Source organism: Carcharhinus amblyrhynchos, unplaced genomic scaffold, assembly GCF_965287045.1.
Source record: "Carcharhinus amblyrhynchos unplaced genomic scaffold, sCarAmb.v2.hapA scaffold_43, whole genome shotgun sequence".
Taxonomy (NCBI): Eukaryota; Metazoa; Chordata; class Chondrichthyes; order Carcharhiniformes; family Carcharhinidae; genus Carcharhinus; species Carcharhinus amblyrhynchos.
Genome location: NW_027649784.1, coordinates 1,172,528 through 1,188,079, shown reverse-complemented (window position 1 = coordinate 1,188,079; position 15,552 = coordinate 1,172,528). Strand labels below are relative to the sequence as shown.

Sequence of the window (15,552 nt, the reverse complement as noted above, 5' to 3'; positions counted from 1 at the left end):
CTCACAAACAGCAGGTTAAAGACCAACAGGTTTATTTGGCAGCACGAGCTTTCGGAGCAACACTCTTCAGCCCCCTGATGAAGGAGCAGTGCTCTGAAAGCTTGTGATACCAAGTAAACCTGTTGGGCTTTAACCTGGTGTTGTGAGACTACTTACTGTACATTAACACTGAACAAGGAACAGTACAGCACAGGAACAGGCCCTTCGGCCCTCCAAACCTGCACTGATTACAATACCTGCCTAAACTAAAACCGTAGGCACTTAGAGTTCATATCCTTCCACTCCCATCCTATCCATGTATTCGCCGAGTTACCCCTTAAATGGAGCTATCATTACCACAGGAAGTAGTTGATGCCAAAACATTGGATATAACACTTGGGGCGAATGGGATCAAAGGTTATGGGGAGAAAGCAAGATTAGGCTATTGAACTGGACAATCAGCCATAATCGTGATGAATAGCGGGGCAGCCTTGACGGGCTGAATGGCCTCCTCCTGCTCCTATCTTCTACATTTCTATTCTGAGAGTCTGCACCGACTCTCCGAAAGAGTATTTTACTTAGCCCGCCATATCACTCTCTCCCTGTAATCCCACACATTCACTATGACTAATCCACCTAACCTGCACATCCTGGGACACTAAGGGGCAATGTAGCATGGCCAATCCACCTAACCTACACATCTTTGTATACTAAAGGGCAATTTAGCATGGCGAATTCCAACAACCTGCACATCTTTGGACTGTGGGAAGAAACCGGAGCACCCGGAAGAAACCCACCCAGACACAGAAGAATGTGCAGACGCCACACAGTCAGCCGAGGCCAGAGTTGAACCCTGGGTCCCTGGTACATCGGACAAACAGTTTCAACAATTTATGTATCTAGAGTTACAGAGTTTGACAGCACAGAAAAAGGCCATTCGGCCCATCATGACTATGCCAGCCATTAAGCCCCTATCTATTCTAGTGCCATTTTCCAGTATTTGGTCACTTGCCTTGTGTGCGAGGCTGCTTCAAGAGCTCAGCTAAAAGCTTCTTCAATGTTACGAGGGTTCCCGTCTCTCCCACCCTTTCAGGCAGCGAGCCTGAGATTCCCACCACCCTTTGGGTCATTCCTCAACTCCCCACTAAACCTCCTACCCCCTTACCTTAAATCTCTGCCCCCTGGTTACTGCCCCCTCTACTAAAGAGAAACAATGGTGTACCACTAGGCTGTGTTCTCAGTCCCTTTCTACCCCTTTATACACCTATGACTGTGTGCGGCCAAATTCCCCTCCAATTCAATTTTCAAGTTTGCTGATGACACCACCTTAGTGGGTCAGATCTCAAACAATGATGAGACAGAGTACAGGAATGAGATAGAGAATCTGGTGAACTGGTGCGGTGACAATAATCTCTCCGTCAATGTCAACAAAACAAAGGAGATTGTCATCGACTTCAAGAAGCGTAAAGGAGAACATGCCCTTGTCTACATCAACGGGGACGAAGTGGAAATGGCCGAGAGCTTCAAGTTTCTATGTGTCCGGATCACCAATAACCTGTCCTGGTCCCCCCAATGCTGGCACGATAGTAACGAAAGACCACCAACACCTCTACTTTCTCAGAAGACTAAGGAAATTCGGCATGTCTGCTACAGCTCTCACCAACGTTTACAGGTGCACCACAGAAAGCATTCTTTCTGGGTGTATCACAGCTTGGTATGGGCTCCTGCTCTGCCCAAAATTGCACATAAATACAAAATATCATGAACGTAGCCCAGCCCATCACACAAACCAGCCTCCCATCCATTGACTCTGCCTACGCTTCCCGCTGCCTCGGAAAAACAACCAGCATAATTAAGGACCCCACGCACCCCGGACATTCTCTCTTCCACCTTCTTCTGTTGGGAAAAAGATACAAAAGTCTGAGGTCACGTACCAACCGACTCAAGAACAGCTTCTTCCCTGCTGCTGTCAGACTTCTGAATGGGCCTACCTTGCATTAAGTTGATCTTTCTCTACACCCTAACTATGACTGTAACATTACATTCTGCACCCTCCTGTTTCCTTCTCTATGAACGTATGCTTTGCGTGTATAGTGCCAAAGAGACAATACTCCTCACTGTATCCTAACACACGTAACAATAATAATCAAATCCTTCTCCCCTATGTACTCTATGGATAATACGCTGTGTCTGTATAGCGCGCAAGAAGCAATACTTTTCACTGTATCCCAATACAAGTGACAATAATAAATCAAATCCTTCTCCCCATGTACTCTATGAATGGTATGCTTTGTCAGTACAGTGTGCAAGAAACAATACTTCTCACTGTATCCCGATACGTGTGACAATAGTAAGTCTAATTAGAAGTTTCTTCCTATCTACCCCTTCTGTAAGTCAATCAGGTTCCCTCCTCAGCATGACAGCTCAAAGGAAAACAATGCCAGGAAGGCAAAGATTAGGTTAGGTGGATTGGCCACGCTAAATTGTCCCTTAGTGTCCAAAGATGTGCGGGTTAGGTGGATTGGCCATGCTAAATTGCCCCTTAGTGTCAGGGGGACAAGCTAGGGTAAATGCACGGGGTTAAGGGGATAGGTCTGGGTGGGATTGTTGTAGGAGCAGGCTCGATGGGCTGAAAGGCCTCCTTCTGCACTGTAGGGATTCTATGAGAGTGGGAGATCGGGGATAAAATTTTGTGTGGAGAGAGGACAGTGGCTAGTACAGGCTTGATGGACCGAAGGGTCTCTTTCTGTGCTACGAACGTGAGCCCAATCCCTGATGTTTGCTACTTCCCCCTCACTCACTTAGTCATTCACTCACCCAGTGGAGAGCCGGGGAGGTGGTGGGGATCTATCTCTCTCTGGATCCCTGTCACCCCCGAGCCCGAAGCGCCTCCACTCCGGCACAATCCGCCATCTTGTCTCCGCTCCGCGCCTCGCCGCCCATTGGCCGAGACAGCCGCTCCGCCCATTGGCTGCACCCATCCCCTCCGCGTTGTCAATTGGTTGAAGTACCCGCTCCGCCCATTGGCTGGGGCCGTCCCCTCCCCCCACTGGCTGAAATATACCCTCCGCAATTGGCTGCAGCCATTCTCTCCGCGCCGCCCATTGGCTGTGGGCATCCACTATGCTCATTGGCGGGCCTATATACGTCCGCTCATTGGCTGCGGGTAACACCGTCGGCACCACTCATTGGCTGCGGTTAACCACGTCGCCCATTGGATACGGCCAGCCCCTTCGCGCCAATGAGCGGGCGTATATGGCTTGATTGGCTGCATCCCTTCCGCCCCGCCCCCCCCAGCCACGCCTTGTCTCCTCCCACCCCACGTAACGACAAGCGCAGCCGCCGCCCTGATTGGCTGCGCGCCTGACCGTTTTTTTTCAAGCGCCTCCGCGCGATGCCCCGCTCCCCTGCCCCTCGCCCATTGGCTCAGCCTCCCCGCAACCTCCCGCTCCGGGATTGGCCGCTTTCTCTCCCACGTGACATACGGCGCTGGCATATAAAGCCTGCGGGGGCGGGCGGTACTCCGAGCCGACAGTCGCCACCTGTGAGTAACGCTGGTGGGAAGTGGTGGGTCAATTGTTAGGCCATGTGGCTTCATAGTTATTACATAGAGCTGAATCGTACAGTCCCCTACAGTGCAGAAGGCCATTCGGTCCATCACATTTATAACAATTATGACAGTATGCTACCAGGGTGCCTCGATATTCCTGTAACCCCAAACGTTTATCATGGCCAATCCACCTAACCCACACATCTTAAAGTGTATTTATTATTAGTCATAAGTAACCCTTTTGTTAACACCGCAATGAAGTTACTGTGAAAATCTCCTGGTCACCAAGGGCTAGTCCACCTAACCTGTATGTCATTGGAGTGGGAGCAAACTTGAGCATCATGAGGAAACTGGCCACTTGGAGGAAACCCATGCAGACACAGGGAGAACGTACAACCTCCACAGGGACAGTGACCCAAGCTGGGAATTGAACCCGGGTCTCTAGTGCTGTGAGGCAGCAGTGCTAACCACTGTCCCAATACATGTGACAATAAAAAACCAAATCCTCTCCTATGTACACTACGAATGGTATGGTTTGCCTGTATAGTGCGCAAGAAACAATACTTTTCACTGTATCCCAATACGTGTGACAATAAATCAAATCAAATCCTTCTCTATGTGCTCTATGAACAACAGGAAACAATACTTCTCACTCTCCATTAATACATGTGATAATAATAAACCAAGTCAAATCAAATTCTCTCTCCACAGATGCTGTCAGACGAGCTAAGATTCTTCAGCATTTTCTGATTTTGTTTTATGTGCACTGTGTTGCTTATTAACTAAAGTTTCAAAATAAATATAATGCATTTACAAGGCACCCATCAAGATATTACAGTCTATAACACAAAAGTTAATGTTAGAATGGCAGCACTTCCGGGTTTGCAAAGTGAAAAGGGCGGGAGATTGGAATTGAAGTTGCAACAAAGTAGGCGGGGCCGGAGGGCGGGTCTGCAACGTATTGATGCAATGACGCAGAGGGCGGTGTGGGCCACGTGGGGGCGGGAGCAGAGAGGCGCCGCGCTCGTCGATTGGCTGAGGCGCCGTGTCCCCACGTGGGGGCGGGCGGGCGAAGGACCCCCGCCTTCTCTGATTGGCCAGATAACGTGGGGACCGGCTTGCCCCTTCACTGATTGGCTGTGCCGCTGTTCCCACGTGGGGGCGGGCGGGCGAAGAGCTCCCACCCTCGCTGATTGGTCCAATCACGTGGTGGTGGCGGCGGGGGTGCCCCCTCTTCGCTGATTGGCTGCTGCCTGCCAGCTCGAGCCGGGGTCTCGCGGGCCGGTGGGCATGGTGCGACAGTTGGTGCTGGCGCTTCTTATCCCGCTGCTCGCCGGGGGAGCGGCAGCGGAGAATGGGGAGGGGGATCGGCTGCCCACCAAATGCGAAGGTGATTGAGGGGGAGGGGGGGACTCCAGACTCCAGACTCCAGACTCCAGACTCCAGACTCCAGACTCCAGACTCCAGAGGCAGCCCCCTGCATGTGGAGGCGGCTCTTGGGGTCCCATTAAGTGTGGCTAGGGGGAGGGGAGAAAGTTGGAGCTGGTGGCACTTGGCATCCAAAATGGTGGTGGGGGCCACACTGGGTCCTACTGAGGGTCGGTGCCGAGGGAGCGCCGCGCTGTCGGAGGGTCGGTGCCGAGGGAGCGCCGCGCTGTCGGAGGGTCGGTGCCGAGGGAGCGCCGCGCTGTCGGAGGGTCGGTGCCGAGGGAGCGCCGCGCTGTCGGAGGGTCGGTGCCGAGGGAGCGCCGCGCTGTCGGAGGGCCGGTGCCGAGGGAGTGCTGTATTGTCGGAAGTGCCATTTAAGCAATGCCCTCTCTAGATCTCAGGGGGATGTGAAATATCGCATGTGCCCAACGGGGAGAAAATTCTCCCAATTATCCTGGGCTAATATTTATCCCTCAATATTCATCACTAAATTAGATTATCTGGTAAATGTTGGTGATCCTTACGTTATGTAAATTGGCTGGTTGTGTGGCGTACTGGTATCGATCTTAGGCAGTTGGGCTGAATGGCCTGTTGGTACTGTAAATAGTACAGATGTGAAGAGTTTATTTATCGATAAGATTCAATATCTTGGGTACAACAAACCTCTTCTCAGAGAGATTTGATGGGGTGGCACGATGGTTCGCATTGCTGCCTCACAGTGCCAGGGACCCAGGTTCGATTCCCAGCTCGGGTCACTGTCTATGCGGAGTTTGCACGTTCTCCCCCCTCGTGTCTGTGTGGGTTTTCTCCAGATGTTCTGCTTTCCTCCCACAGTCTTAAAGATGTGTAGGTTGGGTGGATTGCCCATGCTAAATTGTCCCTTAGTGTCCAAAGATGTGCAGGTTGGGTGGATTGCCCATGCTAAATTGTCCCTTAGTGTCCAAAGATGTGCAGGTTAGGTGGATTGGCCATGCTAAATTGTCCCTTAGTATCCAAAGATGTGCAGGTTAGGTGGATTGGCCATGCTAAATTGCCCTGGGATGTGTAGGTTAGAGCGATTAGTGAGGTAAATGTGTGGGGTTGTGGGGATAGGGCTTGGGGTAGGATCAATGGGCTGAATGGCTGCCTCCTGCACTGCAGGGATTGTACGTCTATGATTAAATATAATTTATCGGCTGCACAGATAAGCAGCCCTGTTCCAGATGCATTCATTGTTACTGAATAAAATACAGGTGGGTACTTTTCCTTTCCGAATCGGAAGCAGATTTGGACCCATAGCTTGAGCTCTGTGGTGGTCCTCCCTCACCTGTCACACAGTCCACAGTAATTCTGTTTGAAGATTACATTGTTTTTCTATGAGAGTAATTTTCCCAAGCGAATTTGATCTGTTGTTCTCACATGTATTGGGATGCAGTGAAAAGCATTGTTTCTTGTGTGCTATTCAAAGTATACTGTTCATAGAGTATGTAGGGTAGAAGGACTTGATTTGATTTATTATTGTCACATGTATTCGGATACCGTGAAAAGTATTATTTCTGAGGGGCCTTTGTGCAGACTCCGCTTAGACTGTGACCCAAGCTGGGAATCTAAACCGGGTCCCTGGCGCTGTGAGGCAGCCGTGCTGACCACTGTGCCGTCCACCTCTTGTGCAGTTAGTGGTGGTGGACCACCAGCTGTGAAAGCACAGTAGGTGGGCGTTTTTAAACCATAAGCAGGTGGGACGGGGGCTGCGCAAAGCAGCGTGAGAGACCTCCATTACCTGGTTCCTAACTCCTATCTCTGCCTCATGTGCGTGAAGTATGCAAGTTCCTGACGGTGGAGCTACAGGTGGCACTGGACAAGACGAAACGTTCCAAGGAGGTGCTGGAACTCGGGGAAGTCCTGGACAGTGGGAAACGGAAAAGAAAAATAAAGTACAACACATCGTAAGTACAGTGAAGTCATCTCTGGCCCATGAGCCCGCTCCTTTTACTGTACGTTGCATTTCAATTTTCTGGAAGGTTTCCCTGATAGTTCGACTAATTTAAATTTATTAGTCGCAAGTAAGGCTTACGTTAACACCACAATGAAGTTACTGTGAAATCCCCCTAGTGGCCACACTCCGGTGCCTGTTTGGGTAACACAGAGGGAGAATTTAGCATGGTCAGTGCACCCTAACCAGCACGTTTTTCACACTGTGGGAGGAAACTGGAGGAAACCCACGCAGACACGGGGAGAACATGCAGACTCCGCACAGATGGTGACCCAGGCTGGGAATCGAACCTGGATCCCTGGCGCTGTGAAGCAGCAGCGCTAACCACTGTGCCACCCAGCATGTCCTCCCGCATACCAATTCTCCCTCCATGTAGCCGAACAGGTGTGGCGACCATGGGATTTTTCACACTAAGTCCCTGGTTGGCGGCTTTGCTGGAGATGAGGGAATCGGTGTTGACAGCAGCCCAGTCTGGGTCTGATTCCCAGCCAGCTTTAGCGGTTGAGAGAGGAGAGCCAGCCCCCAGGTTGTTTGGGCTGGTTGGGGAACCTAGAACCCCAGGGCCTAGTGTCAGGGTAAAGGACTGAGCTGAGGGGGAGTTTCTACACCCAAAGGATTGTGAATCACTGGTATTCCCTGTCCGGGGGAGCAGGTCCAATTGTGTTAGCACTACTTGTTTACTGTCCTGGTGTCCACAGTGAGGTTACCCAGATCCTGTGGCAGTGACAGGGCACTTACCCCATTGCTTTGTGCTGGTGTTTCTGTTGCATACGTACCTCCTCCCTCTCCATCCACCCACCCAGTCGTCATCTCAAACCCATCAGAATACCCTCCTGTCCCCTTCTTCCCCCACCTGCCGCCTGGCCGGCCGCCTGCCGCTCCGGCTCGCTACCGCTGAAATGCATCCCACTAGTTGGTGTCGATATTCCCTCTGGTGACGACTTCCACCTTCTCACCACTCTCTTAAATAAGATAGTGGAGGATCCATATCGCTCTCATAATGGGACCCCAGGTATAGTCAGCACCATCAGCAGAGGGAGAAAGACAAGGGGAGGGTGAGGAGAGAGAGAGAGACACACACACAACTTGAGACCACCTTTTTCAGCTGTGGACAGGGTGAAACAATAATCCTTTTTTGGTCACAGCTTAATGACACTGCCCGCTGAGGACTCTGGAGTTACATTATAATAGTGAAGACTTCTCACGCCAAATGACTCTCTTTCTCCCTCTCTGTCTCTCTCTCTCCTCCCTCCCTCTCTGTCTCTCTCTCTCTCTCCTCCCTCCCTCTCTGTCTCTCTCTCTCTCCTCCCTCCCTCTCTGTCTCTCTCTCTCTCTCCTCCCTCCCTCTCTGTCTCTCTCTCTCTCCTCCCTCCCTCTCTGTCTCTCTCTCTCTCTCCTCCCTCCCTCTCTGTCTCTCTCTCTCTCCCTCCCTCCCTCTCTGTCTCTCTCTCCCCTCCCTCCCTCTCTGTCTCTCTCTCCCCTCCCTCCCTCTCTGTCTCTCTCTCTCCTCCCTCCCTCTCTGTCTCTCTCTCTCTCTCCTCCCTCCCTCTCTGTCTCTCTCTCTCTCTCCTCCCTCCCTCTCTGTCTCTCTCTCTCTCTCCTCCCTCCCTCTCTGTCTCTCTCTCTCTCTCTCCTCCCTCCCTCTCTGTCTCTCTCTCTCTCTCTCCTCCCTCCCTCTCTGTCTCTCTCTCTCTCTCCTCCCTCCCTCTCTGTCTCTCTCTCTCTCTCCTCCCTCCCTCTCTGTCTCTCTCTCTCTCTCCTCCCTCCCTCTCTGTCTCTCTCTCTCTCTCCTCCCTCCCTCTCTGTCTCTCTCTCTCTCTCCTCCCTCCCTCTCTGTCTCTCTCTCTCTCTCCTCCCCACCCCACCCCCTCTATCTCTTTCCCCCCCTCTCCTCTCTCTCACCTGACCCGATAGGGAGACCCGCCTAGCTGATGCCATGGATAACATCTGTGAAGGGATTCTGCAGTACAATGTACACGCTGAGAGACCGGGAAGCTTGCGCTATGCAAAGGTAGGAACGTGATAACTTTGTGGGTGAGGGACACCAGCACGTGTCTGAGAGTGTGCATGGTTCATTAAATTTGATTTATTATTGTCACATGTATTGGGATGCAGTGAAAAGTATTGTTTCTTGCGCACTATACAGACAAAGCATACCATTCATAGAGATGGAAAGGAGAGGGTGCAGAATGTAGTGTTACAGTCATAGCTAGGGTGTTGAGAAAGATCAACTTAATGTGAGGTAGGTCCATTCAAAACTCTGACAGCAGCAGGGAAGAAGCTGTTCTTGAGTCGGTTGGTACGTGACCTCAGACTTTGGTATCTTTTTCCTGACGGAAGAAGGTGGAAGAGAGAATGTCCGGGGTGTGGGGGGGTCCTTGATTACGCTGGCTGCTTTTCCCGAGGCAGCGGGAAGTGTAGACAGAGTCAATGGATGGGAGGCTGGTTTGTGTGATGGATTGGGCTACATTCACAACCTTTTTGTAGTTCCTTGCGGTCTTGCGCAGAGCAGGAGCCCATACCAAGCTGTGATATATCCAGAAAGGATGCTTTCTGTGGTGCATCTGTAAAAGTTGGTACAATGGAGAAAGCGCCTCATTGCATATTGGCTTTCTACTTTGCTGTTTTGTGTCGCTGGGAAGGGTGAAAGGTTGGCGTCTCTGTTAAAGGTATATTTCCGTGTGTCCCAGCTTTAACTCGCTGTGAAACACTAAGTCAATGGGACAGGGTCATCAGGAAGGGTAGAAACAGGAGGAGGTTGAGGACGATGTGCTGTTTTCACCTGGTCAGTGACCATCCAGACAGTAGCTGCAGGATAACCCCAGCGTCTGCCCCTTGTCTGAAGCTGCTGTATGGTTTAGCCTCGTCATCATGTTGACTGAAAGCTCTGGCCCAGCATATGGATTGGCCAGAGAGAATGGCAGGGTCTGGCTGCTGGGAGAAGCTGCTAACGTTCCTGAGCACTGGAGTATTTATTCCCCTGCTCATCGCTACTGCCCTGTGATCTGAGCCACAATGTTAACCAGGACTGCAGTGTACTCCTTTACACCAAGAATACTGGTTTTTACATTTCCTTCGTAAAGCTCTGCACTTCTCTCCCTTAGTCTCTCTCTTTCTCCTTCTCTTGCTCAATCTCTCTCTGCCTCTCTCTCTCCCCCTCAGTCTCTCTCTTCCTGTCTCTCTCCCTCAATCTCTCTCTCTCTCTCTCTCTCCCTCAATCTCTCTGTCTCCTCCCCCCCCTCAATCTCTCTCTGCCCCACTCTCTCTCTGCCTCTCTCTCTCTCAGCCATTCTGCCTCTATCGCCCTCCCTCTGAGAGGCTGTGTAAAACTCACCTCTCTGAGCTGTGGTCCACTTGTTCCTAATATCGACCTCTTGTGGCTTGGTGGTGAATTTGATTTAATAATACAGGGTGTTTTACTGTGTATGAAGGTGCTGGGTTTATTGCCTGTGTGTTCCTGCTCTCAGTCACGGGAAAGCTCCCTGCTGGAGAGCTGATGGTGTATGAAGGTGCTATGTAAATACAAGTTGTTTTATTGTCTGGGTGATCCTGTTAGTAGCCGGAAAGGCTTCCTGCTGGAGAGCTGGTGGCCCGCTGTGCTGGGTAAATGTAAGTTATTTTATTGTCTGGGTGACCCTGCTCTCAGTCACAGGAAGGTTCCTGCTGGAGAGCTGGTGGCCCGCTGTGCTGGGTAAATGTAAGTTATTTTATTGTCTGGGTGACCCTGCTCTAAGTCACAGGAAGGTTCCCGCTGTGCTATGTGGCTTCAGTGTTCTGTCCTGTTGTTGCCAGGGTACCAGTGAGACGATGATGACTCTGAAGAATCTGGTAAACAAGGGTGTGAAGGTGGAGCTGGGAATTCCCTTTGAAATGTGGGACGAGCCCTCGGCTGAGGTGACGGATTTGAAAAAGCAGGTGAGAGGCTGTGGTGCGGTTCTCTGTGGGCTTGGGGCTTCTTCCCACCTCTCTCCCCCCCCCCCGGGCTTCTCCCCTATTTGCTGATGATGTTGTCAGGTACTCAGGTACAGATCTGAGCCCAGGTGCCAATCCCACCCTCCCCCATCCCCACCCCCACTACTTATTGCACCCCCTCACCTTCCCCTCCCCCTGACAACAGGTGCAGTGAGACTATTCCACTACAGTGACAGCACGGTGGCACGTTGGTTAACACTGCTGCCTCACAAAGATTGATTCCAGCCTCAGGTCATCGGAAGGAGTCTGCACGTTCTCCCTGTGTCTGCATGGGTTTCCTCCAAGTGCTCGGATTTCCCCTCGGTTTTGTCACAGAAGCATCGAATCTAAGGGGTTATTGAGTCTGCACCGACCACAGTCCCACCCAGGCCCTATCCCATGCATTTATCCTAGCTAGTCTCCCTGACACTAAGGGACAATTTAGCATGGCCGATCCACCTGACCATCTCTCGCTCTGTGGGAGGAAACCCGCGCACTCGGAAGAAACCCACACAGACATGAGAAGAAGGTGCAAACTCCACACAGACAGTGACCCAAGTCAAACCTGGAAGGGAAGGGTGAGGGGGAGTGCATGGCGGGGGTGGGGGGGCAGGGTGGGGAGGAGGGGGGAGTGCAGTGGTGGGGGGGCTGGGGAGTGCAGGGGGGGCAGGGTGGGGAGGAGGTGGGGGGGGAGGTTGCAGTGTAAAGTTAAAGTGCGTGTTGAATCGGGAGATGACATTCTGACCGAACACTGTCCCACACAACACATCCTGATGTTTCTCCCTCCCAGTGCGAGAACATGTTGGAGCAGTACGAGGAGGTGGTGGAGGACTGGTACTTCCGCCATCAGGACCTGAATCTGGAGAAATTTTTGTGCGTGTCCCATGTGCTGTCCAAGGATGATCAAGGTCAGTCTGTGGTGGCGGGGGGGCTGCTTCTGTTCTGTCCCTATGTCCTCGGTTTTGAGTACTGAGGCACGGGCACGGTGGCACAGTGGGTTTGCACCGCTGCCTCACAGCACCAGCGTCCTGGGTTTGATTCCCGGCTTGGAGTCACTGTCTGTGCAGAGACTGCATCTTCTCCCCGTGTCTGCCTGGGTTTCCTACGGGTGCTCTGGTTTCCTCCCACAGTCCAAAGATGTGAGGGTGAGGTGGATTGGCCGTGCTAAATTGCCCCTTAGTGTCAGGGGGATTAGCAGGGTAAATATGCAGGATTATGGGGTTAGGGCCTGGGTGGGATTGTAGTCAGTGGAGACTCGATGGGCCGAATGGCCTTTTCCTGCACTGGGGGATTCTATAATCTCCAGTCCCGCACCTCCCCAACCAGTCAAACAGCCTTTGGTTACACCTGAACATTTATTTAAAAAAAAACATTAAAAATGAAGGAATGAAAAACACATAATTCTTTTATTTTCTCCATGTTTATTCTTATAGAATCCCTACAATGCAGAAGGAGGCCATTTGGCCTATCGAGTCTGTATCGACCACAATCCCATCCATGCCCTATCCCCGTAACCCTACACATTTACCCTGCTAGCCCCCCTGACATTAAGGGGCAATTTAGCATGGCCAATCCACATAACCTGCACATTTTTGGATACGAAGGGGCAATTTAGCATGGCCAATCCCCCTAACCTGCACATCTTTGGACACTAAGGGGCAATTTAGCATGGCCAATCCACCTAACCTGCACATCTTTGGACACTAAGGGGCAATTTAGCACGGCCAAACAAACTAACCCACACATCTGATAAAACCTCCAGACGTCTATCCCCTCGCAGCGTGGCAGTGTTAATCCATCTCTGCCGAATTAACTGTCTCCTACCCACCTTCTCCCCATCTGCAGATTGCCTGACTGAAGTGTGGACTGGGAGGAAGGGAGATCCGGCTGAGAGCCAGGAGAAGAGGAGACAGATGTCCCATAAGGAGGAGAAACCACAGACAGACAGCGAAGGAGATGCGCCGGAGAGCGACGAGGGTGAAATGGCTGAGGGAGTAGCGGCACGTCACGACGCTGGCGAACTCTGACCCCGTGCCCTGCCATGCTGCTGAACTCTGACCCCGACTCACGAGCCTGGAACTGGAAAAGCTCTGGCTGTACCTGTCATTGACAGAGGCTGGCTATCCTCATCAGTACGGTTAATACAGACCACTTTATCCTCCGCATTCTATCCCTCAATCCAGGGCTGTCCAAATACAATGCAGCCTTGAGCCCTGACACTACGGTATGCAAAGCCTCGTCTGTAGCTCGCTATCTTATACTTAGTGACACAGAAGTATTAGGGAATGAAATTATGATTTTAAACTTTTGACATGATCCAAAGAGCTTTAGGATTAAAATTCATGGATACTTTAGCATATCAAGCTAAACCGCTAGCTAATTGGAGACGATTTCATCCTCACCTCTGGCTACAATGTGGTATTCTTTAACCTTCCCTGACTCCATGACACAGAGAGAGGGGAGAGACAGCGTCCCAAGACTTCACAGCAGCCACACTGACTATTTTAACTCGGAGAAACTGCATAGAAACCGGCTTGGATTTCCCAGGGAATCCACTCGATCCCAGAACCCTGTGAAATAGGAGATCAACTCAGCTTCACTCAAACTCCACATTGAACCATTTCTGATTTATTATCGTCACATGTACCAGAATACAATGAAAAGTATCGTTTCTTGCGCACTATGCAGACAAAGCATACCGTTCATAGAGTACATAGGGGAGAAGGATTTGATTTATTATTGTCACATGTATTGGGATACAGTGAAAAGTATTGTTTCTTGCGCACTATACAAACAAAGCATACCGTTCATAGAGAAGGAAAGGAGAGAGTACAGAACATAGTGTTACAGCCATAGCTAGGGTGTAGAGAAAGATCAGCTTGATGCGAGGTAGATCCATTCAAAAGTCTGACAGCAGCAGGGAAGAAGCTGTTCTTGAGTCAGTTGGTACGTGACCTCAGACTTTTGTATCTTTTTCCCGACGGAAGAAGGTGGAAGAGAGAATGTCCGGGGTGCGTGGGGTCCTTGATTAAGCTGGCTGCTTTTCCCGAGGCAGCGGGAAGTGTAGACAGAGTCAACGGATGGGAGGCTGGTTTGTGTGATGGACTGAGCTACATTCACAACCCTTTGTAGTTTCTTGCAATCTTGATCGGAGCAGGAGCCATACCAAGCTGTGATACATCCGGAAAGAATGCTTTCTATGGTACATCTATAAAAGTTGGTGAGAGTCATAGCGGAGATGCCAAATTTCCTTAGTCTTCTGAGAAAGTTGATGGGTTTTCTTCACTATAGTGTCAACATGGTGGTGGGGGGGGTGCGGCGAACCAAATGTGCCAGACTAACTGATGATGTTTTTTGAGTATTCATTGAGCTGGATGTGGGACTTGGGAGAGGGCAGTAGGCCATTCTGCCCCTTGAGCAAACTCTGCTAGTCCATAAGATCATGGTTGCTCTGGGGTCTCAACTCCAGAAAGAAGAGATTACCATATGTGAGTGGAAAGTCAGATATCATGCGGGTGGACCTTTGATAGACATCACTGCCCTGGGCCTTAGCAGTGTTGGGTCCATTCATTAATTTGAAGAGACAAGAGGACAGCACTGGTATGAGTTTTCAAATAGTTTTCTTTTATTGAAAAGAAGTTTGAAAAATTAACATGACAAAAGTGAACTTGGATACTGGCTTTTAAACCAGTCCGTTTAAGAACTGAACTGAAACAGTCAAAACTATATCTCAACCCTTATCTTGTTATTGGAAGTGTTTTTCGCAGGCTGTCTCCATCTTGAATAACAATCATTGCAGCTGCTGTTGTTTGCCTGCACTGTGTACCCTTCGGGAATGCAGTCAACTATTAGCGAACTCCTGATTGTACATGCAGTCAATCCAGCTACAATTAGTCAGCTTAGCGGAGTTAGTTAACTCCCACAGTCCAGCATTTAAATATAACTGTGCATAGGCAGAAATATCTTAAAATGTAGTCTTTGCATAGACTGCAACAAATGTGGTAAGTAGACACAGGATCCCTCAACCAGTAAGGGGTCCATACGGGATTGCTCCTGGCTCACTCAACACAAGGTTTAGGACATCACTGAGGTAGTGAAGGAACGCGTGCTCCAAACTAATACAAACGCCCAACAGAAGCAAAGGGAACCATCCCAATTGTCATGTTATCAATGTCTGTGCAGTGCGATTGGTGAATCAAAGAAGGCATTGAGTAATTCCTGCTGGGAACAGAGCTCACTGGCTTGGGGACTTGGAACGCTACCCCCTTTGGTATTGTTTTAAGTTCTGAAGCTCTCATTTGAACAGGTCTCAGTCATTACACAACCTATGATAGGAACTACCAGGTACTGGGGGGGAGGGAACTCTTGAAATGATCCATGCGTAACTATGTTGTCTGTGAGCCATGATCTGTTCTCACGACTAATGTCTATCCTGCAAACACTCCAAGATCACTGAACAATATCTGCTTCATTCCAGAGCTGTGTGCAATGTCTCCTAGTGCAACATTTTATATCCACTTGGCACCACGTCACAGTTTAATCACAACTTCCCTTATACCTACTGGAATTTTATACTTTGTATTTGTTACATGTTCAGTATTTTTTAGATATGTTTATACTTAAATATATAAAACAATAAAGAATCTCTTTCAGAACGTATTAAGCCTTTTGC

General features: G+C 50.3%; 2 protein-coding genes across 4 annotated transcripts in view; one reads left to right on the top strand and one right to left on the bottom strand.

Moving 5' to 3' along the window:
- The window catches only part of taf6 (TAF6 RNA polymerase II, TATA box binding protein (TBP)-associated factor), a 28,902-nt gene extending 25,993 nt beyond the window's left edge, over positions 1-2,909 (bottom strand). For 2 of the 3 annotated variants that reach the window (XM_080181808.1, XM_080181810.1), the window contains exon 1: positions 2,797-2,909. The gene's annotated coding sequence lies outside the window, so the exon portion shown is untranslated. Of the gene's footprint in view, positions 1-2,780 lie in introns of all 3 variants that reach the window. The other variant, XM_080181809.1, reaches the window with a different exon arrangement.
- Positions 2,910-4,539: 1,630 nt separating this feature from the next.
- On the top strand, positions 4,540-14,152 carry cnpy4 (canopy FGF signaling regulator 4). The gene is made up of 6 exons (XM_080181812.1): positions 4,540-4,919; positions 6,756-6,882; positions 8,844-8,940; positions 10,722-10,844; positions 11,671-11,788; positions 12,726-14,152. The coding sequence occupies exons 1-6, from the start codon at positions 4,820-4,822 to the stop codon at positions 12,905-12,907; spliced, it is 747 nt and encodes a 248-aa protein (XP_080037938.1). The 5' UTR covers positions 4,540-4,819; the 3' UTR covers positions 12,908-14,152.
- The last annotated feature ends 1,400 nt before the right edge of the window (positions 14,153-15,552 follow it).

What these genes read in the sequence shown, in the direction of transcription:
- cnpy4 (XM_080181812.1), top strand. Translation starts at nt 4,820, where the DNA reads ATGGTGCGACAGTTGGTGCTGGCGCTTCTTATCCCGCTGCTCGCCGGG. An exon ending in AAAATAAAGTACAACACATC is followed by an intron (nt 6,883 to 8,843) that starts GTAAGTACAGTG and finishes CTGACCCGATAG; the next exon opens with GGAGACCCGCCTAGCTGATG. An exon ending in GCTGTCCAAGGATGATCAAG is followed by an intron (nt 11,789 to 12,725) that starts GTCAGTCTGTGG and finishes CCCCATCTGCAG; the next exon opens with ATTGCCTGACTGAAGTGTGG.